This window comes from Bolinopsis microptera, chromosome 3 (assembly GCF_026151205.1).
Source record: "Bolinopsis microptera isolate Bmic1 chromosome 3, MBARI_Bmic_1.0, whole genome shotgun sequence".
Taxonomy (NCBI): Eukaryota; Metazoa; Ctenophora; class Tentaculata; order Lobata; family Bolinopsidae; genus Bolinopsis; species Bolinopsis microptera.
The window spans coordinates 9232561-9257299 of record NC_087074.1 but is presented as its reverse complement, the minus strand read 5'-3'; the positions used below and the strand labels follow the sequence as shown (position 1 = coordinate 9257299).

The following is a 24739-nucleotide window of genomic DNA, read 5'->3' as shown; positions in this document are numbered from 1 at the left end:
CAATTGTCATAGATAATAAAATTCAAAGAATGCGCAAACTGAAACAACAGATTATTGAAATCATATTAATTTCATACAAAAAAGTACACATATTGACATCAGTACATTTCATTTGTGACATTAGGAGACATGAAAAGAACCAGGCATGTTACATAATCACACGTTGCACCCTGACAACAGATACTGCAGATATTGTCGGGAAATGTCAGAATCTGATCAGGAATTGTTTTGTCGGTAGACCTAAATAGGTTTGCAATATTAATGCTAAATAAAAGTTTATACAACTACTAGTAGAAAAACAGGTTAAACATGCAATATAAAATATGCAATATTTTAAAATAGTAAGGATTTAGGAAAATATGAAAATTAAATGCAATAAATAAACTCAAAAATGAATGCCTTATAAATTATTACCCTGTACTGCATGGTGTAACTGTATATAAAAAATCAGTTCTGTTTAAAATCGAATCCCCAGAATCACGATAAAAATAATATGTTATCTCATCAAAACTGATCCAACATGGTTGCTTACATTGTGTTTATTATGGGTCTGAGGGCCATCCTGTATAATCAGAAAATATAAGATAATCAGATATTTATTACAAAAAATATGATAACTTTTACATTGTAAAGATTACAAAGATCACTCCTTAATATTACTTTCTTATGGATGATGATTAATCACTCTACACTCGACTGTCACGTGACTTTTTGAACACGTCCCCTATAGGTGGCTATTCGAAACCCTAACCCTCTAATCTGATCTCAACCCTAACCCTAAGTCCTAACCCTAAGTCCTTACCCAATCCATAACTGAATCATATGCTGAAACCCTAACCCTAACGAGAAATAGGACCAACTTCCTTATATGGTCATATTACGTGATCGAGACAGTTTTTAGCCGATATCTCGCTAGGGGATTATTTTAACTCTATTAGTATTATATATGTCTACATATGTCATGGGGTGATTCGGAATCAGCGTTCGAAAATACATCGAAGTTCGAACTAAGTAGATTTCAACTGTCAGGGGCCCTTTTAGAAAAATCTCGAAGATCGACTGTAGAGTGATTAAGCACGCTCGCTTTCTTACCGTGTTTTTTCTGCAGTCCTTTCTAAATTAATTCATTTGTGTTAAATACTGTAACAATGTTGCAACACATAAAAACTAATGTAACATATGATCATGTCTCCTGTCAACGGCCGTACCCGCGCACCGTCAAACTTAACAATCTGACTCAAATGCCATTCTCCACTATGTTAGTGGAGGGCCACTTAGTGTCCGCAGCCTCCAACTCGTCTATCAAACACTTGAACTTGTTCTTATGTCCCTTCTTAAACCTCAGCAATTTAAGGAACCGCTGGAGAGGCTCTATAACCCTGTAGGAGTACTCCACACCAAGCGAGAGCAGCAGGTTCATCACCACCAGACCCAGCATTAAAAGTTTGTAGCTAATATCGGGAATATTAGCCATCTCAAGGAGAGGAATCTTCTCCGCTGAAATGAAGAGAACCAGCAGCAGTATCCCTGCCGTCAGAACAATGCTCACTAACATAGGGATGTTGGTGTACAGCGGCCGTCTGTGGGGGTGCCCGATGGAGAAGACTAGGGCTATAATAATGTACTGGAAGCAGGAGTGGATGAAGTTGACAGTTGTCTCGAAGTAAGGTACATAAAGCTCACCCTCAGCCAAGTAATCAACTCTTATGACATGGAAGGGATCGTACCAGGCCTGCTGCTGGACCAGCCACATGGAAAAGACAATAAACCCCACAACTAGTGTTGTCTGCATGATAAAACTAAACACGGTGAAGGGGTGCATGAGACTACCACGTGGACGCACTCTAGATAATATCTTGGAGGGTTTGGTGTAGCCGAGAGCAAAATCGAACAGCAGGACTATAGCAAGGTCCTCTAGAAGGTACTGGTAATCTCCTAGGATAGATTCGTAGTGGATGAGAAGGAGCACGGAGACGTATTGAATGATACTGTACATGGCAGTGAAACGGAACACAGCCATAGCGTTCTCCAGGGCTGCCTGTCCCTCTTTTAAAAGTACTGGCACACAGGTTATGTTGAAGACGGAGCTTGTGAAGGGGGCTGCTAACGACGCCTCACCTGAAAAAAAGGAGGTTTTGATGTACGTTGTACGGAACAAATGTGAAGAAACAATGGTTGTAGGGTAATCTGAATGCATAATATGAACTGTGTAGTAATTATTATTTTTTTCGAGTGAGGTATTTTCAGAAAAATAGCGAGAAAAAATGAATATAAAATATATGATGTACTGACATTTTGAGAGAGCAATGCCGACGTTAGCATGTCGTAGAGCCTCACAATCATTAGCACCATCTCCGCACATACAGATGGAGTAGCTCCTCTGCTGCAGCTCATCTATCAGATTCATCTTCTGTTCCGGGTTAAATCTGAGAAGTACAATTTAAAACAATCTTAGATAACAACAAATTGGCGGAACAGCTTGATAGAGGAATATTTTCATGCTAAATGCTCACTGAAGAAAAAGTGCTGGTTATAAAGTAATGAACAAAACAAACCTTGCGAAAACTGTCCCAGTGACACAGACTTTGTCCATTAAAGATTTGTCATTCTTGGATATAAGATCAAATGTAGCCCCGTCCATGGCCAGATGAACCTTCCTGAAGGGTCCTGAGTACAGGTTTTTCAGGTCCTCCATATGAAACCCATCCGGGGTATGTTCCTGAGATTATCAGCGTGTGAAGAGGATCACTTTCAGGAATATCGGGCGTATATATAATATGGATCCTTCTTATATATTTGCGTTTGATTGGAAAGTTTTGGTCCGATTTTATCTTCCTACCTGCTCAGTGTATTTGACGGCCAGTTTGCCATTGTCTCCCAGTTCAGCAGTCAACAGGTAGAGGGTACCGTTATCAGGAATCATGGAGCAGTCCCGTGCCACGCACACCGCTGTAAGTAGAGCGTCTCCAGTGCACATTACCGTCCTTAAACCTGTACAAAGTTCAATTTAGTACTTACAGATTTAAAATATCAGCAATGAAGCCGTTATTATAATTATGTAAATACGTCGTATAATTGTGTACCTTAGTACCTTACGTCCGCATTCCGCAAGGTATGGGCACCAGCCACCAACACATTGGGCACAATACATGTATATATTTGAGCACGAAAAATGTGGACGAATATCATCGTTGTTGTTTTATAAACTTAAATATTATGTTGTTTTATAAACAGGTCCCCTCAAACAGGTCCCCTCAAACCGGTCCCTCAAACAGGTCCCCTCAAACAGGTCCGCTCAAGCAGGTTCCCTCAAACAGGTCCCCTCAAACAGGTTCCCTCAATCAGGTCCCCTCAATGAGTGCTATGTTACAATGGTAAAGACTACACAGAAACATTAAAACTAGAATGAATAATTTCAGTCAGCAAAATCTAATTTATAATGACTAACTTATAACATAAGTGTGTTCAAAATAAAATCATAAAGTGTAACAGATTTCCATTGATCAATATTCCTTATCTGAGTGTCCGCATAAGTCTTTATATGTCCGCTTTTCCTTTTCTCTATTTCTTAATACTTTAATAATCAGTTGATTTGTCTAATTTGAATCATGTCCTCCTATACAGATTTTAAAAAACTTGGGAATAAAATTCTTTATGTACTTTCTCATGTCTTCTTTCCTGATGAAGTAGATGATCGGGTTGATGGCTGAGTTGATGGCTGGAGCGAGCCACAAGGAAACACCGTATAATGGAAGCAGTGTACGCGGCACTTGATATCCGAAGTTACCAAAATATAAGGCGATACAGAAGATGGTGTTTAAGAAACAGAAGAGAGTTGAGATGATGAGGATAGTGACGGTAGCTTTCTGGTTGGTGTTGGTTCGGGGACCGTGGTTGTTACCATTATGTGCAGCTAGGACGAGTTGGTATCGATTTTTCGAAAGCTTCCTGGCTGTAAAAATGGAAGAAACAAGGCTCACAAGGATCACAATTGATATTAAAACTACCATTAGACCATTGCCAAAGACTTCGCAGAAATCCAGTGCCGAAACATAAATAAAGTAAATGTAGATCTTAAGAATGAACCTCAAAATTTCATGGAGAAGGAATATAAGTGCCGCAATTCCGACAGCTTTCTTGTGGATTTGATAAAAAGGGAAGCACAGAGAGATGGTTCTTGTAACGCTCAGAAGACATGTAGCAAAAGCTGTGCTTTCAAGTGACACGACCATCACGGCAAGTTCAACTCTGAAGGATGGCCCTTCATATTTTCCATAATGCCCCAAGGTAGCGATGGCGAAATCAAGCAGTGAAACAAGAAGGTCAGACACATTTAGCATTATGAATATTCGGTTGCTCAAGGTTTTTTCGACTTTGGTGACAAAATAGGACAGAGAAAGAGCATTTGTTACAGTCCCGGTCATGGCAATAACTCCACTGAAGATTGAGAATTCCTTTGGTAATGGTAATGAACTCATTTTCTATGATACTTGATGCTGCAACTAAGAGAAGTAAACATGAAAAGATATAGCGGGATAATGTTGTATTTTAAGAATAATCAGTATTGTGGTTAATGCCGATGTGTCATCTTAAAACAATTGTGAATGGTAAACAAATAGCGATGCTAGAGCTTGGTGTGAACAAATCTTGACCTACTTTCAAACCTTTGGGACGACTCTCGCAAATGCGAGAGTAATGACCCCGGGGAGGGCCCCATTGGTTTTAGTAGGTTGCATATTTGATTTAAAAATTTTTTTAAAACAATTGCGAATAAGGTAAAAAAATGGAAAATGTACAAATTTTAAAGATATTGCTTAAATAAAATTACCATTTTCAGCAACACCACAGAGATAGAATTGAAAAGCAATAAAGAGACATTACAGTTAAGAACTCATTGAAAACATTGCTCGACAGGTGGATCTTATTTTAGACCCATACACCGGTATCGGAAATTGATTCTGGTTACGATGATAATATTTGATTATCTTTCCAAGTACAGGTGTTCACCATTTATTATAAATTGCAGTTGGATTATTCCACTGTCACTTTGTTCACGCTGGATTAAAGTATCAGGCTCTTAAAATATCCGAAAATTGGATTCAACTTTATCTGTGGTTTAAATTCCTAAAGATGGTAGTTCTTAACAAAGCGTCACGGATCGTAACTATAACGGGTTTCAAAATAGTTAAACTCACGATGAATTATCTGCCCAGTGAGTACACCCTACCAACGCACTAACTATCTTTGGACCGTAATTCAAAGCAGGTGCCTAACGGCTAACAGAGCAGCTGGTGGACACTGGACCTCCCTCACGAGTCAGTTCTAAACAGTCAGATCTGAAGTCAGTTCTGAACCTTCAGTTATAAATTCATCAATCGAAGAATCATTAATTATTTAACATTTTATATAATCTTTCTCGGGATTATTCAAGGATAGTATATTCAATACATATGTACATGTCTGACATAATTTTAAACTCAAATTATATAAATATCAAGGTACTACACAACGAGAAAGAATTCAGAATATTTCAAATAGTTTTTTGCTTTATTTTTAAATGTCCAACGAAATATAGGGGGCTGGGTGGCCTAGTGGTTAGAGCTTCCGCCTTCTGTACAGAAGGTTAAGGGTTCGAATCCCAGTATCACCCAGTCTAGGGAGTAGCTAAGGATTCATTGGATCTATGCGATCTCCTCGGTCGACTCAGCCGATTGATAGGAAACTTGATTGAGGGTTAAATGAGGAGGGGTGCCTGTGCCAAAAGATCAAGAATCTTAGGATACTCCTTCAGAACATCTACAATGTAGTGTACTGTAAAACAAGGGCGGTCGAACTATTCGATGACCCTGTAGAGGAATCTACGAACTTTACAAATTACAAATTATAATTAGTGTCAGGTGGGTTGGAGGCCACAATGATGAGGCTATATTTTCAATGCAGAAATGGCAAAAATACCTGAAAAATTGACATTTTTCGCCGTGTCCATTCCAAAAATTTACAAATGTTGAAAATGGCGATGTCACCCCCTCCAAATGTTCCAAAGTATGTAGTGTGTAAGAAGATGGACAAGTCGTGTTTCTTAGATCCATGGTTATTAGTTCTACTCATCATACGTATTTGTTCAATTATTCCGAGTTTTCAGTATAGGCATGGGTAAGGCGATTTACTGAGGTTAATTCAATCTTTTACTTTTACACTTTGTTAACCCAATAGTGCTTCCTCTACAAGTCCAGAGCTAGAATGAAGTATGATAACTATAGCCTGTATGGTATCCACAACCCTACAGAAAGACAGCTTCTAACTGCATACACCTCTACCATAGCCACGTCATCTCTTATAGGTGATGCTCTAATATTGATAGGATCCTTGAGATACAATGCGATTAATCTTCATAAAGTCATGGTTGTATTTATTCAGTACATTGCTCTTGCTGATATCTTCATGGTGATTTTCACTGTCTTGCCGGAAGTAGTCTCACTAGCTCTGAACAGATGGGTGTTCGGTGAACTCTTCTGTCGTGTAGACTATTGTGTTACCTGCAGTATTGGACGCACGTTCCTTTTCCTAATTGTTGCGCTGTCCCTCGCCAAATTTCTGATCCTGAAATATCCGTATAGAGCTGTCAACCTCTCCACAAAGATCGCTCATATTTCATCACTCGTCCTCTTCGTTTGCAGTTTCGTATTACTATTAGCAGCGCTGCCTGTCCTGACAAACATGGATGATATCTACTTCAGCTACCTGACCTATAACTGTCAGTTTAACAGATCTTCATCTCAAGACAGCTGGTTCTTAAAGATCACCTATATCTTAATGGGATTAGTAGTGCTCATTAGTTTGGTGGTTGTGATGGTGAGCAATGTCATGATTATCATCACAGCTAAGAAGATCACTGCTAGAGGACCAGGAGGACTCCAGTGGAGGGGGGTGATGACTAGTGCTTACTGTAGCTGTCTTCACTGTCGCTAATCTACCGGGAGCTATCTGCGCTGTAGTTAGCTACTTTGTGAAGGATGCCCCAACGGAGATGTCCCATTTCTGGCATGTTTCCTTCTTTAGGATTGGGTATGCGACTGGGTCCCTGAATTTGATGTCCAACTTCTACATCTATACGCTGACTCTCAGCAGCTCTAGGGAGTTCCTCAAAACAAGGATGATGAAGATATCAGCTACCCTTGTGAGATTGTTTACCTAAACTGAAGTTCTGGCAAATTCTGAGGAAGAGGAGCGACGAAGACTTGTTTGTGAGTGATAAAGAGCTGACTTTAAGAAACTCGATCTCGTATTTCTGATGAACAGGCAAAAAAGAAGTAAGAACTGTGGGCAAAATGAACTGGTAAAGCGGTATATTTTCTTTTGAGATGATCTACTCTAAATTAACAGTTCATTTAATGAAAAGAACACCGCTGAATGCTGATTAACAAAAGGATCAGCGATGCTAATTCATCTTGTGTTATTACTAGTACTACGTGTTTAAACTTATTATTGTACTATTTCTATTAATCAATAATGTTAAATCATGGATCATTTTAGAGTGCCTCGAGTTTTAAAATTTATTTAGTTTGGTCTGTTTCTTTCTAAAAGAATTGGATATGAGTTTTCCTTTTCGAAGAACATTTCAGTAAAAAGGCCTTGCTCCAATAATTTTCTTGAATTTGTAAAAATCATTGGTAGAGATTTTTAAATTGAAAATGTATTATTGACCACTTCATATTAATTAGTGATCATAGACGGTGTCTGTAATACAACAACAAGATACAAGGCCTAGATAAATAGTAGATCAGTCCTAAAACATAGCAATATCTCAACTGCCTATACCGAGCATTCATCCCAGATTCATACAAAAGACAGAAATTCCAATACCTGCACGTTTGAGCTCATCCATCACTACCCGAGTCTCTGGTTTCAGTCTGTTAGCCAGCACCAGGAATCCTAGGAATGTGAGTCCAGATTCCAGCTCATCACGAGGAATGGAGCTTACATTGCACTCCTCAGGGAGGGTCTTACTGGCAAACGCTAGTATCCGATACCCTAGTGATAAACTTGAGTTATAAACCTACATAACCGACTTATAGTTATACTTAATAAGATTTTTCGTAACATTATTCATAAAACAAATGATCTTATATCTACAGTTTACCTTGAGAAGAGAAGTGGTCCAGTTTAGAGGAGAATTCTTGCGGGATTGTGCTCTGATCACAGTGTAGTACTATCTGCTCAGGAGCACCTGTTGAAAGGAGCGTTATCAGAGCGTTAATTTCGCATTGCAAAATTTGGAATTTGGCCGCCAAATTTTTTTAAAGGCCTAACTCAAAATTCTGTCCCAAAACTTAAGGTCGAAATGCGATTCTACGTTGATTCTGAAAATTTCATGTAAAAATATTGAAACCCTATTGAGTTCTATTGTTTTGAGCGAAATCAGTTTTGCAAATATCGCGAACTGAGATATAGGCGATTTTGTTCATTTTTGCTATTATTTGAACACAGAATCCACAGTTAGGTAGATACTGAGCTGATAATCATAGAGAATGTGTAGTATAGGCTTACCTTCCATATAAAGTTGGTTTCATTCAAAAATATTGATATTTAACCAATTTATAGGCCAAAATCGATCAAATTTGGTGCGTATGCCCAAATATGGTCATATGGTTTTTGGCTCATAACTCAGTCATTTTTTGTCCAATCTTGATAAAAATTCATATACGAGTTCAGGGGACTACTAGCTACAAGTAGAGCACCTAAAATCTGGATTTTGGGCAAGTTCAGGGTATTTGGCTAAATTGGGCCTAATTTGGACCAAATATGGGCGTGGCTGCCCCGCGGGCACCGTTTGGCGGTTGGGGTCCGGGACCCCTCAAAAGTTCGGTCATCGGTCCTAGTTTGTTGATCAACTGCTATCTCGAAACCAAGTTTCACAAAAAAAATCAGGGTGAACCCCCCGGCCCCCCCCCCCCCCCCCCCTAAATTTCCTACCACTCATCCATCCGCGGCCTCATCTTACTTAGCCTGTCAAAACTGTGGTGGAACCCGTGGTAATTGGTTAATGTAAACGTTATGACGAGTGGAGAGTGGAGACTGAGTTATCATTGTGGGGACACAATTTACTGTTAGTTGTGCGGAGAGCATTATTAAACTGATGTTTAGAACAGTTATTGGTCAGTGGCGAAGTTAACGCTAAGATCAAATTATTTGACCGTAGAAAGTCGGTTTATTGGATAATTTACAGTTCAGGAACGCGATAGTAAGAGCCATTTTTCCTGTGAAATTGAAATTAACCAAATTAATAGGATATTTTAGATTAGATGCCATGTTGGATATCTCTGGCTCAATTATAAACAAATTATCTCTGTCATAAACAAATTTATTGTTTACCACACCCACTTAGAAATTATCTACAATAAACATGGTAGTAAAGTGACGATTGAGTCATTTCAATTTATTCGATCGTTGGCAGAACCATGAAACATTTCTCCACCTTAGCCGTCCTTCTTACTCTTTTAGTATTTGCTGCTTCAAAGGAATGTCCTTTGAAAAAGAAAAGTCTCAACAAGAAGATAAAGCAGTACCGTGCGAAATGTTTGAAGAGAGGTTTCCAGTCCTCTCTGGGCTGTGAATCAGGAGACGGCAAGTTGAAGAAGAAGATGAAAAAGAGGTGCAGTAAACTGGAGGGAGTTCTGAAGAAGTGTGGCTACTCCTGCTCTGCAACAAACGGAGACTGGAGTCAGTTTGGAGAATGGTCGGAGTGCTTGGTTGGTTGCGGAGGAGGAATCCAGGTAAGAATGAGAACTTGCACCAACCCTTCTCCAGGGAAAGGAGGAGCGGACTGTGAAGGAAACAGCACTGAGAGCCAAACATGCCACACAATAGGATTTCCTACCCCTGTAGAAGGAGGATGGAGTGAATTTGGAGACTGGTCTGAGTGCTCAGCTGTTTGCGGAGGAGGAATCAAAACGAGATCCAGAACTTGCACCAACCCCGCTCCAAAGGAAGGAGGAGCAGACTGTGAAGGAGACAGCACTGAGACCCAGGAATGCAACACAGAAGAGTGTCCGGTGGATGGAGGCTGGAGTGTCGGAGTGAGTATGGGGAATGGTTTGAGTGCGCAGCTCAGTGTAATACAGGAGCTCAGAACAGAACCAGGAGTTGCTCTAACCCGGCCCCTACTAATGGGGGAGCTAACTGTGTGGGGGATAACGAGGAATTCCAAACCTGCAACCTTCAACCCTGCGGGGAAGGCTGGTTCGAAACCATTTTCACTGACACTCCCTCTGAAGATGTCCACTGGCACCGCTCAGAACTAGCCTACAAGATGGGAGACAACTTCCAGCCCAGCATAAACATGAGATGGGGAAGTGAGCCTGCATACGAAGGGATGATCCTGCAAGGTAACTTGCAGTTCTTTCTGCAGAATGGAACTTACATCGGAAGTACTAACCTGTTTCAGACTGTCACCAGTGGTGTTCATATCGCTTCTTATCGAGAAAAGGAAGACTGGGTTTGTCACCATTGGAATGATGAAGACAGGAAATGGAAAAGTGACAACAACGCTGACGATGCTGGCATGTGTAATAGATTGCCTGGTGGTCTATATATAAAAAGAAACAATGGAGAAAAGCCAGGTTGTGGGACGTGTTGGTGTTGTCAAGATCTTTCGTCAGGAGACGAAGATTTCGTTGTTGATGTTCCTGGTTGTGGCAATCAGACCTTCACTAAAAGTGTTAGCCTCTTCAATAAAACAGAGGGTCCAACAGTGAGAGTTACTTGGAATATTGCCAGCCACGCTGTCTCCAGCTGCCCTGATATCTATGGGGGGCTCCAATTTCCAACTTAGGAGGCTAACGTCTCCAGCTACTTCCTCCTTCACTACCGTATCTCTGAATGGGAGTATGAGACAAAGAGGACGGGGCCGAGGGTGACGTGATGCTCATTTCGGATTCATCAGAAGTTGACGTTTCCTTCTCTACCGGCGATTCCTCTGATATTGGCTCTGTGATTCATGAGTAGGAGATAGAGAGACTGTGCTAAATCTATTACGAAACTTCTCTAGATTTTCTAATGCTATTATAATTTACTTCCTTAATCTCCGAGAATATTTTGATTTGCAATATATTTCATTCTGGTTCACATTTGAAACTGTGCATGTTGATTGTTGACGTAAAATTGAAAACTTTAAAAGTGTATAATTATATAGCATAGAGGAACAAAGTGTAACTTTCAAAAGTTCAAAATAAAGCTCTCTGAACTGTACTCACCTTTACAGAAGACCACCACGGAACCGTTAGATACTTCGCATACCACAGACATTCTTTTGAGGTGTGATTCGAACGGTACTGTCTTGATTAGGCCTAACCGTGAGCCTGTTTTAGGATCCAGACTACTTGCTGACACTTTATTTTTGAAGATATTAGCTTCAAATCCATGGTCTCTGAACTCAAACCTGAAGCGATAATTTAGCTTGTTAACGTTTGCTGTAATATAAATCATAAAAGCGTCAAATGTATAAACAATAAATATCAACAATTTTTAATGACAGCTAAAATAAATGCGGTGTGCTCATTTCGACGGATATCGCACAATTTTAACCAGCTCTGGCAGGGAGCTGATAGTTCGAAATATAAACATGCGAATACTGACCCACTAGTTTGTTGTCCTATTATGTCGATAGGATCGCCACAAATCTTGTTGTCTATTATAGACAAAGTATGGCACGAAGCCAAAGCGAGCCTCATCTGTTGAGGCACGTTTATTGTTAGCTCCTCCGAGATGTGCCCGTCTGTTGCCGACAAAACACATTGCAATGTTAAACCTTCTTCTGTTAGTGTTCCTGAGATATATGGGATAACTTAAGTTAACAAAGGTGTAAATCATAAATAGATATTATAAAGTTTACAAAAAAAACCGCTTCGGCATGTTCCCTCAATCACGTGTTCACGATCAAACAGCTAAGTCGACCCCGTGAGGCCGTGATGACAAGGAAAAACTTAGAAAGTTCGTAGATCACTCTTTAAAAATGTCACTAGCGGAGCTCGAACTAACGAACTTGTAACCCGATACCAAATTATCAAAGCTACATAAAAGAAGCTCCATGTCAGGGAATCGAACCCTGGTCACCCGCGTGACAGGCGGGTATACTCACCACTATACTAACACGGAATGAAAAGTAATAGAAAATATTTTATTTATCCACTCAATCAATATTTGATCAGTATATCAGTCCTTTAATTAATATAATATTGTGGCGCATCTATAAAAAAATTAACCTGTTTTATCGAACACCGTCATCTTAACTTTTCCAGCGATGTTGATGGAATTAGGCAGGGAAACGTTGATTTTGCCCTGTTTCAGACGTCTGATAGCGTAGAAAACTGCAATACTGAGAGCCAGAGGGAGGGATGGGGCTATGATTATCGTTATCTGCATGACGTTAAAATGATTATAAGTTCGTGTGTCCTGTTGGTGTTTAAATTGAAATAAGATAATTTTATTTTTTATTTTTAATTCGATCTTAGCTAAATTTTTGTCCTATTTGTGGCAAGTTTATTGCAAATTAATGAAACACACCAAATCTAGAGATCCAAGTACGGCATCATTGACCGAATAATCGTTCTTGATACTGTCGTATATATGGTATATCATGCCGCCTAGACCTATAAAGGCCATAATCTTGATGTAGGTCCAAGCTTCAGAGTAGAACTTGAACTTTTGTGTTCTGTCCGGATGTAACATGAACTTGACTGTCTCCCCCTTTTTAGAACGGAATCCTGTTCTCGTAACCAAACAGTACACCTGTAAAGGACATATCGTTATTATTAAGGTTGTTAATAAACAGTTAACTTTTGTACTTGATTTATTTCTTCAGTTTTGGGGAAACTGATCCGTTATTAAAAGTTAGTTGAGCAAGTGTTGCCGATTGATATTAACAAGACAACAAGCTAATTAATTAATTAAACTCACAGCATCGTCTTGTCCAGAAGGAGGGGGTCTGGTTTGTAAAATAGTGGTTCCAGAAAACAAGGTGTTAACTTCATTTTTGTCTGCGTGGTATTTCTCTTCTAACCTGGAAAGAGAAACTCAAATTTAATTTCTGGCAGGAAGTTGAAATTGAGACGAATATTCGGTCCATTCAAGATATGATTAGAGAGTTGCAAACCTATTATCGGAAGAATTATTAATATATATTATTAATCAACTGCTCTCTTTCTTTCTTCTCTAAAATGAACTCACTCTTTTGGGAAACATCAACATTCTTAAAATGTTTGGAAAGTTTCGGATACATTCAAGGTCTCGATACTCGAAAATACGCGACATGTGAGACAATTTGCAACCCAAAAAATTTCAAGATAGACCCTGTAAACATCGAAACATCAACAATATGGTTAGCAAATTAAATCATTCTCCGCACCTTCAACATATATTTCGGGAAAAGTAGGGACATTTTTGACGTTTTGGCGTGGCAAGAATGTTGAGAATGCGAATTTTAAAGTTATGCTTCTCCTGCAAGAATATGCCACATACCATTCAAAGGGAAGAGGGTTTTTGAGAGTAGGCACACTTTCACCCGTCAACATAGCTTCATCTACCACTACGTTACCACTCAACAGAACCCCGTCAAACCCAACCTATGTTATAGTATCACGTGTTAGCTTGATTCAACTAAAAAACAAAAGTAATCAACAAATAAATCTTTTATGTCATGAAAATTGAATCGCTGAAAAAAGTGATGGGGTCCTTCTGAGACCATAAACGATTGACTTAGATTGCTGTAAATGCTGAATATAAATCACCTTGGTTTGAGTGAGAGGTACTTTAACAATATCACCCGGCACCAGATCACCTGATTTTATCACCTGAAGATGCTCGGTGTCAATAGGGTTTAGGTAACATACAATAATTCCATCCGTAATATCAATCTTAAACTATAAGAGTGCTTGTTATGAGTGTATGGGTTACACTTGATTATATTTCATTTGTGAACGTGCTTACTGATCTAACTTCTCGTTTAATTTGTACAATACGCTTACACTTTCCGTAGAAACATTAGGCATGGAAGATATGAACTTCGTTGTGCACGAAATCCAAAATACTGCCCTCCGTGAGGCTCGAACTCACGACCTTCAGATTATGAGACTGACGCTCTAACCAACTGAGCCAGGAAGGCTATAACATAGCTTACACAAATTTAATGAGTTACTTTTTACGTTGGCACCTAATTCCAACCAACAATATTAACTTAAAGTGTTGCTGTAAGCGTACACGCCAACTTCCACGTTGTCACAACAACTGTGAACTGTATTGAAATAGTGTTTTTACTCAAGTATTGAGAGAGACCTGCACTCTGTACTCAAACCTAAGTCATTCAACTAAACGTGGAGAACGCCGAAAAAGCGTTCATTAAACGTTTGAGGTGTTTTATCATATTCATGATATTGAGGTGTTTTATGTCTAAAACGAGGATATTCTACTATATTTCCAACTCTTAAGTGTTGAAGATTAATCATCAGATAATTAGAGATTAATTACTCGACATCCGTGACACAACAATAAAATGTTTCACTGCGCACAACATGAAAAATACTGCCCTCCGTGAGGCTCGAACTCACGACCTTCAGATTATGAGACTGACGCTCTAACCAACTGAGCCAGGAAGGCTATGACGCAAATATAAATTTACTTGTGTAATTCGATAGCAATCGCAAAGTCAGTTCTGTAATATGAAACAACTCTGCATTAAGAGCGTTGGAGCACAGATTTTGGGTGTTGACAATTTGACGAATTGTGTGCATAGAAACCTTAATCGTGAGACTGTCAGTCTATAGCTGACAGGTTATATATTTTAACACCTCGCAGGTTGCAAAGAATGGTTTGAAATAAAGAGAATCAACTTATAGCTAAATGTTTTTACTTTAAACTTTTTGCCCATATCCGTACATTAATAAAATTCACAGTCATAACCTGAATTTTTCCACTCCGTTTGACTTCTATTTCACATTCAAACAGAACAGCTTTCCGGAGTTTAACGATAGCTATCCGAGTAATGTAGGTGGTGGAGGTAGCAGAAAGGACTGACATTACTATTATCACAGTGGCGTACACCTCGTATTGGTTGTTATACCTGGGTTGGAATTTGTTAATTTAATCCTAATTTGAACACAAAACACAGTAGTAAAATTGTAGAATTTGGCGACCTATCACATGAGCTTGAAATAGTGTAAAAAGTCAGTAATAATTTAAATCTACAAAATCTCTCACCAAACAAGACAGCTGAAGAGTTGGAAGAAGTAGAAGAATGTAAGGACCTCTGTTAAAACGAAGTGAATAACCGGCTTCAGGGGCACATCCAGTACATTTCTACCAAATATCTGGGAATAAGATCACATTTTTACATCACTCGCGGAGAGCCCAAAGACATCACCAAACGTACCCACTACCCACAAACATCACACAACAAGCAGCCCAAATTTTATCAGTACAGTGATAAGTAAGTTGGTTTACCTGTGACAGAGTATCCAACGCCAGATGATCACTTTCAACCATTTCCTGAAGAGTCCCGAAAGTCTCACCATCACCCAAACCGTTTACTCGTTCTAAACTTGAACCAGTGAACACGTATCTGTCCAGCTTGTACTCTATCAGCTGAGACGATTATTTAGCATAATTATGCTTATTAGTAGCATGTTTTCTCGAGCACTAGCTTAGTGTACTTTTTCAATAATGCCGTTCAGTAAATTCGTACATTAAATTCCTACATTTAATTGAGGATAATGAGATCCAGATTCGAGATATTAAGTACATATTTTTGATTTTACATATCAGTTTTACGTAATATGCAAGCTTTAGATAATATGTGGCATGTACGGATTGTAAAGAATGTAAATTGACTTACCGAAATGACATCATTATGATCTGCGTACTGGCTCAACTTTCCGACGATGTAATTGCTAATATCCTCCTTCGGAAGCGTTATTTTCATAACTTTCACTGGGTGGGACTTCTTTCTTTCTTCTACTAAAATGACTGTTGCTTCTGTCAAGGGGCACAGAGAATGTGTCATCAGTGTCTTCCATCTCGGTTTCCAGAATCCTGAGTTAAATGTTGGAATTGACACAAAGATCGTTAGAATTTCCAGCAAGCATAATTCAGTAGCCAATTGGTTAGTACTAACAGTATAGTCAAGCTGCTTAGTTTTTGATATACGAACTCTTACCGAGAAGGAAGTACAGTATAAATGCGAGGGATAAAGTCAGAATACATGACACCACGAAGATAATTAGTTTCAGTTGACTCCGCTTAGCACCAGTCGAGACCTGAAGCACTTTCTTTAAAACTTGTTGACAGCATAAGCTTAATCTAACAACCATACAATAATGTAGATCAATTATGTCACATTTACATGCAGTACACCGTGTGTATAAAATGCGCGCGGAAACCGCGCTTTAATTACGCTTTCATGCTTTTCATGTTATCAAGAACTTTTCGCGCGTTCCTAGAAGGTGATATAATTTGAAATTACATGTATTGCAAGACCCCATTTTTAAAAACCATGGTGACCCACGAGAGGATAGCAGTTAACATATAAATTCTTTGCCTGCCTCTGGGGTGTGGTTATTGATAGTTATCAATTAAATGGTAAGTTTAAGACTCGGAGAAATAACGTAAGAAGTGAGAAGTCTGAGTCCAGATCCCTGAACTAAGCTTTAAATTTTGAGGTCCGACCTAAAAATTATATAAGCGATATGGTACTCCAGTTTATACGGCCAGCTTCTCAGGGTAGTCTTTATGACTGAGTGAATATGTGTGTACTGTGTGTAACGTTTCGCATGTTTATTTAACTGCATGTTTGTAAACATCTCTCTAAACCAAGGTGCTGAACTTCCTGACGTCTTTCAGGCTGAGATAATTACGTCATTTTGCAGAGTCTCACTCAGATGATCTGAAATTTCACGTCACGAAACGAAAAAAGGTCATGAAATATTATACAGGGATATTAATTTTACGAAACAACCTGATGTACTGATGTATGATGATTGGAGTTTCTTATCTTTACGCCTTTAGGGTCCTGGATATAATGAGCAAATGCCATAAGTATAATTACATAATTTTAAACTAATTTCACGTTTATATTCTAAAAATGGATAAGTTGGTTAATGGTAAGTGGTAACTTAGTATTAATCATAATGTAACCAGCAACCAACTATTTGGAGTCTAAAGTCTCCAGCTAATTCTCATTATGCGGGTGTACTCATTGTTAATAAGTACACCCGTAGAAGAACACTTTCCCCATATTCATTGTGCATTAACAATAAAGAGTGACGTACATGTAAAAAAGTTTACTCTACGTTATAGTGTGCTTTATCATTTTTTCCGGTTCTGGGTGGAAGAGTGTTTAATGTCTCGTCAGGACATCAGGAAAGAGAACATTCATTCAATATTTTAATTTGTAGACCGTCTCATGACTAGAAATAGGTACCAGAAACCCAGAAATTATTTTAACCGACGTCGTAGTAGTGTAAGTAATCGGAACAGTGATGATTACAGAACAGTGCTTAAGATAGAATTCAAATTTATCGCTAAATTTTTTTGACCACCCCTGGAAAACTTATGCCCCTACCGCTATACTAGAAAGAGTGATTATATTTTGATGATCAATTAAATCCTGACATTATCCTCCGGGCCAGCTCGTCTTCAAACTATACACTTTACACTTTGTACACCTATATAACTATATAAGTATAATATCGCTATAAAACACCACGAACCTGAAAACATGCAAGCCGACACTGGTTCATGATTCCTGGTCTTCAACCGGAACGAACATTTTGTTACCTCAATTACAGTCAACATGTTTAAGTGAACCCCATTCAACACCAACAACATAACTTTCATTTTCTGTTCCACATAGCCGTCACATAGTACATAATCTCATTTTCACGTGATCATAAAACCTCAAACAACGTAGATCACGTGACCATAAAAAAGTTTCTCATTGCAAGGAAAAGTGAGAGATGAGACAACCAGCTTAAAGTCGAGCACTTTAATAAGTAAAAGATTATGTGTATGTGTATAAACCATAGTAATACTTTCAAATTAATACCAATGCTAAAGTTTTAAAACTTGTAAAACAATAAAGGAAAATTGAGGTGCCCTGGGCATAATGTAACGCTTTTATAAAAAATAAAGCAGTTATGCCGTACAGTCTGTCCTGATAATACTGTGGCAACCCTTGCGGGAAATTATCAGTTACCAGTGTTCACGACTTTTCGGGATATATTAATTCCCGGAGAGAATTATAAACAATAACATACCGGCAGATATCGTCGGGAGGAATTGTGAGGTTTAGAAAAGATCTTCATCAGATGAACTTATTTAACAGGTCATACAATCTGATTTCAGTTGAGGAGATTTAAGATTGGACAATTTTGAAAATTTATTTATTCTTATATTCTAAGAGATTTTTCTGTGAACATTGAACATGGATCTCAAAAGTCTTGACTCTTCCGGGAAGAATCTTCCTTTATGTGTTCAACAACAAGAATTGTCTTTTTAATTTTCTACAAATGACATCTCGTGCTATTAACAATTGCTACAAAATAGAATCCTGTCGTTGAGGATATGAGGAAAGTCAAAGTGAGACCACCCAAATTCACTGTGAAGGTGGTACAACATGTTTAAAAGGAATTACTACAAGTAAATCAAGTAATTTGAGTGCAGACTTGCATAGGTTTATAACTTGACTCATTAGTCATTCCTTATCTTTGCCAATTAAATATGATAAATTATGGTGAATGTTGGTTTGACATTGATCAGGTCATCAGGTCATCAGGTCATCAGGTCATCGATCGCAAATCGAGATATTTTAATTATTTGAATAAAATTAAAAATTGCTGTTTTTTTGCAACAATTTGGAGAATGGTTATATCTGCTTGGACATTGAAGCTGCCTTAAGTCGAAGTCAAGTCGAAGTCGATTCATAATTTGTGCCACTTAATTGTTGTATCATCTTAATTTTGCGATTCCATCTATTTATTCACAGATCATTTTTGTAATGCCCTTACTAAACCGATGGTATTTCAGCAAGCAGGGAGTATATAGGGATTAAACTAAATTTGTTCTTCTTATAAATTTTAAATTTTCCCTATAAACGATAAAATCATCGATGTACGTCAAAAATACTCTCGACACGATCGTTGGCATTTTAACAAATTTCCTGAATAATTCATCACCTCTCTTATCAGTCCGCTAATTACTTGTTTAAAGTTTCTTCCCAATGAGACCCACTCGCTTAGTAGAGTCGTGTTACACTTGGTGAACGGGTGTACGTGTTAAATTGGTTGCTGTTCATATTTGACCGAATTTGATCAATTTTGGTCAAATTTATCCACCCGAAATTGACATGATATTTAACTCGGTGACATCCTTGTAATAAACACAATATTACTTTATATAAGTAAATGATCTTTAAAGATAGATAATAAAGATAATATATATTATTGTGTATACAATATAATATATGTAATTGTGTAGACAAAAGTGTTAAAAGCAATGGTGGTGTTATTATAATTACAATCATAAAGTTAAACCTAAAAGTGATTTGCTCTTCGGTGTCATATTATCTGTATTGTTATAATAATTAATTACAATCTTATCTTATGTTAATGTTTTAAAACTTGATTCACAGACCACACCACAGGAACTTGGCAATTCAGTGCAATGATTATAAGCTTAAACGTAATCAGTACATGTATGATGTAATAACCACATAAATATCATTTCGATTGAATGCAATAATATTTTATGATAAATTCAAAATACATTTGTATATTCCTCCCATTTCAGCAATCGGAACGGTATTCTTAATTAATGAGAAATTCTATATCTACATGGGCAAGTACTAATGCTTTTCAAACAAAGGTACAACGAATTCTTCATGTAGTGCATCCTGGGTTTGGACAGGATATGCCCGTTTAAAATATTTCAATCACGTTACATTACATAATTCTCAATAAATGTAATAGATTTGTAGTGTTGTAATTAGTTTATTCCAAACGGAAAAAAACCCGTGAATTTCGTGGGATATATGTTAATATTTTATTTTTCACGTATGTGTTTGAAAACTTCCTAAGATTACTATATGATATAATTAAAGCGATATTTTCTGAATAGATTTGTTTTTGAGATGATTCAGTTGTTTGTTGCTGAATGTTTCACCTCACCCTTTAGAACCGCTCTGAAATGGTTAGTACCTGACACTCGTGTCAGTTGCTAACCATATGGGCGGTAAACAAGCACATTATTTCATTTCATTTTAAGATAATATGTTCATTTCCATTCGCATTAAATTTATCATGTACGTACGAGCAGAAAAGAAATTTTTGACACTGATGGTCAGATCAATTTTGAAGAAATTAAGCTGTTATAAAAGGGCACAGGGGTTGCTGACTTGTAAGGTTTTCAAAAATCGAATTACAATTCAATTTAAGGTCGTAAATTCTGATCGTAAATCAAATCTTTACAGAACAACTTCACCTGTTATTATTGCATCTTAGCCCAGTTCATATTTCTATGAGCTCATTTCTGTGTAAGTGGATAGTGAAGCTATTTGTACACACAGCTACAGCAGTGTAACAGTGTAACAGTGTGTGATTGTCTACCTTTGAACACAGCTGAAATTTCATGATGTACAGGTACTGCAGTACATCTTGAGTGTTTATACAATCAAGATGTACTGCATAGTGCATACTCTTTAAAAATACTTCAAACAGTGGTCCACAATAATTTCGTATGTAACAAGTTATGGAAGGGGTTGCATCGAACAAATATTAAAACCTGCTGTCAAATTAAGAATACCAGGTAAAAATTGTTCTTCCAAATGTTTGCTGTTTTCTAAAGCTCTGAAGTTACTGTTAGATTGCAATCCAGCAATGATCTTATTTATACGATAAATTCCTACACATGACAGTAATTAAATGTAACCGAGAAAGCTCCACCTCCGCTACAACATACCATTCTAAATTCCAAGCATTGTTTCTATCATTGTTATTCCCTAAAACGAGATCTAATTTAAAAGAAAAAATGCACACTTCTCTACGATCATCGTGTTTCATTCAATTTAACTCAATTTTACGGTAACCTTTAACAATACAAGTAATTTTAAGACAAATTTTGAAATTTCTGCATTTACCCTAGTTAAATTCACGCTCTAATGAGATCTTCCTATTAGTCCTTTATAATTAAATTACTCACCAAATTATCATCTGATCTGATGAGATGGACGGAGAACATGGGTAACTTAAGTTCGCAGCTCTCTCTGTCATCTGATCCAGTCGGACTGGGACCTGAGATTTGTTATTTAGTATAATATTAAGCTATCATCTGACATTACCCCAGAGGTAGAGAAATTAATTGACATGTTTCAAGGCAACTAAACAGTAATTACGAAATTATGATACTTTCTACTATTTGTTTACCAAAATGAAGGACAGACTATTGAGTTTGAATAAAAACATATTTGGGCCAGATTTCTAAATCCAAACTATCTGGTACGGTTGGCTCTATCTTTCGGATGAGTAGATTAACCTAGTAACCTATCACATTGACTTGAAGTGCGGCCGTTCCTGTACCTACGTTGCAATTTTATTTGTCAACCTAAGCCCTAACTCAAAACTAAGATTGCCGATAAATGAGTCTTAATACCTGCACTCTGATAAAATTTTAGATTTTCCATTGAAACATTTTAACAAATATTGATTTTTGCCTGATATGTATTTATTTTAAATGTTTCAGTTCTGATAAGATTGTAGTGACGGGGATAGTATTATCTAACTTTTTATTCCTTATTTATTTCGTCGTATCATTTCGTTCAGCAGACTAGCTGCAATTGGAATTAATTTACTTTAAACATATAATATGCAGCTAATAAACGATCGTCCAATAATTCAACCCAGTAGTTTGTTCATGTAATCACATATCAGCCATTTTTTGTGAAATATCCTCGGAATGTGAAATACTTGTTTGGGTATGATAAGAAATGACAGAGCGAAATTAGAACGGAAGACAAAAAGACATTTTATTGTGGCTGCCGATTTTAACTATCACAGAAATACACTTTATTTACAAAATTAGATTTATTAGAACTATCGCATTTTATCAAAAATATTGAAATGCAGCAAAAAGTCATATAATCTCTACACAAATATTGCACTGGACACAACCAACTGAGCACAACTCAAACTTCAATATTACATTGCTTCTTCTAACGTATTCATGCAACATATATCCTGTGAATTGACAAGTATATCAAGCACTAGCGAAGGCTCGTAAATAGTCGTCACGAAGAAAGAACCGAGTAAAATGAAAGATAACGTACAGCATTCCGATTTCCGATAAAGTTAATCTATTCTCTGGAGTAATGAAATATACCTGCCTGAGATATAGGATGCTAATTGTAGCATTTAATATTATTATTTATTACACGCTTCGACATTAAAATTAAGTTATACAAGTAAAGCGAGACTTAGTATGGAAATATCAAGGTTATGCATTTCTATATCAGTTCATAATTTATGCACATAATTAGAATGAGAAAATTAAAATGACATAATTGCAGGATCTAATCCGAGTAGATTGTTGAAAGTTAGTTAATTCCAATTGCAGCTAGTCTGCTGAACGAAATGATACGACGAAATAAATAAGGAATAAAAAGTTAGATAATAATTTCTCCGTCACTACAATCTTATCAGAACTGAAACTATGCTATAGTTTTAATAAATCTAAACCATTTTTCGAAATACAACATTGAAATGCAGCAAAAAGTCAACTCGGTAAGATCTCTTAAAACTCACAACCAACTGAGCACAAATCAAACTTCAATATTACATTGCTACTTCTAACGTATTCATGCAACATATATCCTGTGAATTGACAAGTATATCAAGCACTAGCGACTGCTCGTAAATAGTCGTCACGAAGAAAGAACCGAGTAAAATGAAAGATAACGTACTGTCCGATAAAAATAACATACTATCCGATGAACTATTCATAAAATATCTGGAGAGATGAAATATGATTACTATATTATGTAGGCTGACATGTAGGTTGATGAATTGCAGGATCTGAACAAAGCCGATGACGTGACATACGGGGCAGTAGGTCCTGAATGAGTCTTAATACCGGTACTCTGATACAGCAGTGTATGTTAGCCCTAGTCTTACATGTGAATACAGTAAGCTGGGCCACAGTGATTTGATTACAGTGCTACCAAATTAGGATTAGCTGACTATTCTTACAGTGTTATAGTCAATATCACTAGTCCAGCAACATGAAGGTCGTACTACTGTTCACTTCAGTTTCTGGTTTATATTTTTAGGTTTTTTTATTAAGACACTTATTTTACTTCGGAGTATTCCAACAGCCACATTGTTACACAAGTGCAACCAGCCAATTACAGGAAGCCGAAGGATTTGTTTTTAGCCAGTGACGGTTAAGGTAGTGTGTACCATACTTTCTTCGCCCGAGACTTTGCTGCAATGTGCAGCTCCTCATTTAACCCTCACACCCCATTTCTCGAGTATTCGGCTGAGTAGACCGGGGGCTGCATAGACCACTCATGATCCTTAGCTGAACGTCAACGACGCTCACCCCACGACAGATGATAATTAGATCTTTCCATAAATGATAAACGTGAACTTTAGAAACATTTAAAATGTAACTACGATGATGATAATGTGAGCTAGTTATGACATATCAAGTATCAGTATAAAGCATGGCAACGCGCATTGCTAATCTGTTCTTGCTCGCGCACGTGCAATCTCTTGATGTTGCTAAGCAACGACGCAGACGTAACCTTTGATTAAATTACGCCATTATTCTAACGTTTATTTTACCTCAGTTCCGACGTTAATTATAGAAAATCGAAAGCCTTAATAAAAATTCTACGAATTCTATCTCCTATTCCTATCCTTTTTTTACAACCCTGCTAAAAATCGCGAGGTTTCAACTCCATTTGCGAGCTGAAATTGTTCGAGTCAGAGGGTCGGTTTTTGGTCGATTTTCAGTGCTTTTTTAATGCCCCCATTGCTGGGGGGATTTCGTCAAGTTTAAAATACAGTATAGATTATTAGTGTTTTAAATATTATTATATTCACTATAGTATATTCATTTTATTATAATTATTAAATTATTATAGTGCGTGATTACTCTTAGAAGAAAATTTGTGATAAGATTGTTTACATAGAACAAACAATCTGATTTCCGGACGCTCAGACGTTGAACTCAGTAACCTCGCCTTCCCTTTATCATCACATTGTTATCAACTTGTCTCATAAGAAAAAGATCGGAAATTGTCATGGAAGAATCATCGAATGAAAATAAAAAAATAAATTACAGGGCGCAACTAAATCATATCAATAATTACTTCTAATAGAAATAAAAAGCAGAATACTTACTTGAAAGTAAGGTGTAGGTGGCTGCTCCATTTCCTGCCATGTTACCATTACACTACTGGGGAGTATGTGTCGTTAATTAATTGTAAAGGTAAACACAGATATCTATTCCCCAACATTATTAAATTGTAACAGCAATTTGCCTACCATTGTAACCTTTAGTTCAGGGGAATTTACTCAATGCCCCTGTTTATTACAATAGTCTCACCCCCCCCCCCCCCCCCCCCCCCCGAACTACTTATTCGATTACCTCGTTATGTGCAAGAAGCGTGATTCATCACAGCTTATCTAAAACAACATTT

General features: G+C 37.5%; 1 protein-coding gene and 3 non-coding genes across 4 annotated transcripts; all 4 read right to left on the bottom strand.

The window, feature by feature from the left end:
- Nucleotides 1-56: 56 nt before the first annotated feature.
- On the bottom strand, nucleotides 57-24491 carry LOC134812266 (polyamine-transporting ATPase 13A3-like). Its single transcript, XM_063819597.1, has 20 exons — nucleotides 24441-24491; nucleotides 21241-21332; nucleotides 16205-16304; nucleotides 15884-16080; nucleotides 15493-15633; nucleotides 15250-15359; nucleotides 14953-15112; nucleotides 13785-13847; nucleotides 13516-13619; nucleotides 12955-13057; nucleotides 12562-12786; nucleotides 12261-12414; nucleotides 11635-11824; nucleotides 11253-11437; nucleotides 8141-8227; nucleotides 7864-8031; nucleotides 2840-2991; nucleotides 2556-2719; nucleotides 2293-2426; nucleotides 57-2118 (listed from the first exon to the last, which is right to left on the bottom strand). The coding sequence occupies exons 1-20, from the start codon at nucleotides 24478-24480 to the stop codon at nucleotides 1238-1240; spliced, it is 3450 nt and encodes a 1149-aa protein (XP_063675667.1). The 5' UTR covers nucleotides 24481-24491; the 3' UTR covers nucleotides 57-1237.
- Nucleotides 12082-12153, bottom strand: Trnad-guc (transfer RNA aspartic acid (anticodon GUC)). The gene has a single exon. It is a non-coding gene; the product is annotated as a tRNA-Asp (tRNA).
- On the bottom strand, nucleotides 14085-14158 carry Trnam-cau (transfer RNA methionine (anticodon CAU)). The gene has a single exon. It is a non-coding gene; the product is annotated as a tRNA-Met (tRNA).
- On the bottom strand, nucleotides 14576-14649 carry Trnam-cau (transfer RNA methionine (anticodon CAU)). Its single transcript has one exon. It is a non-coding gene; the product is annotated as a tRNA-Met (tRNA).
- Nucleotides 24492-24739: the final 248 nt, after the last annotated feature.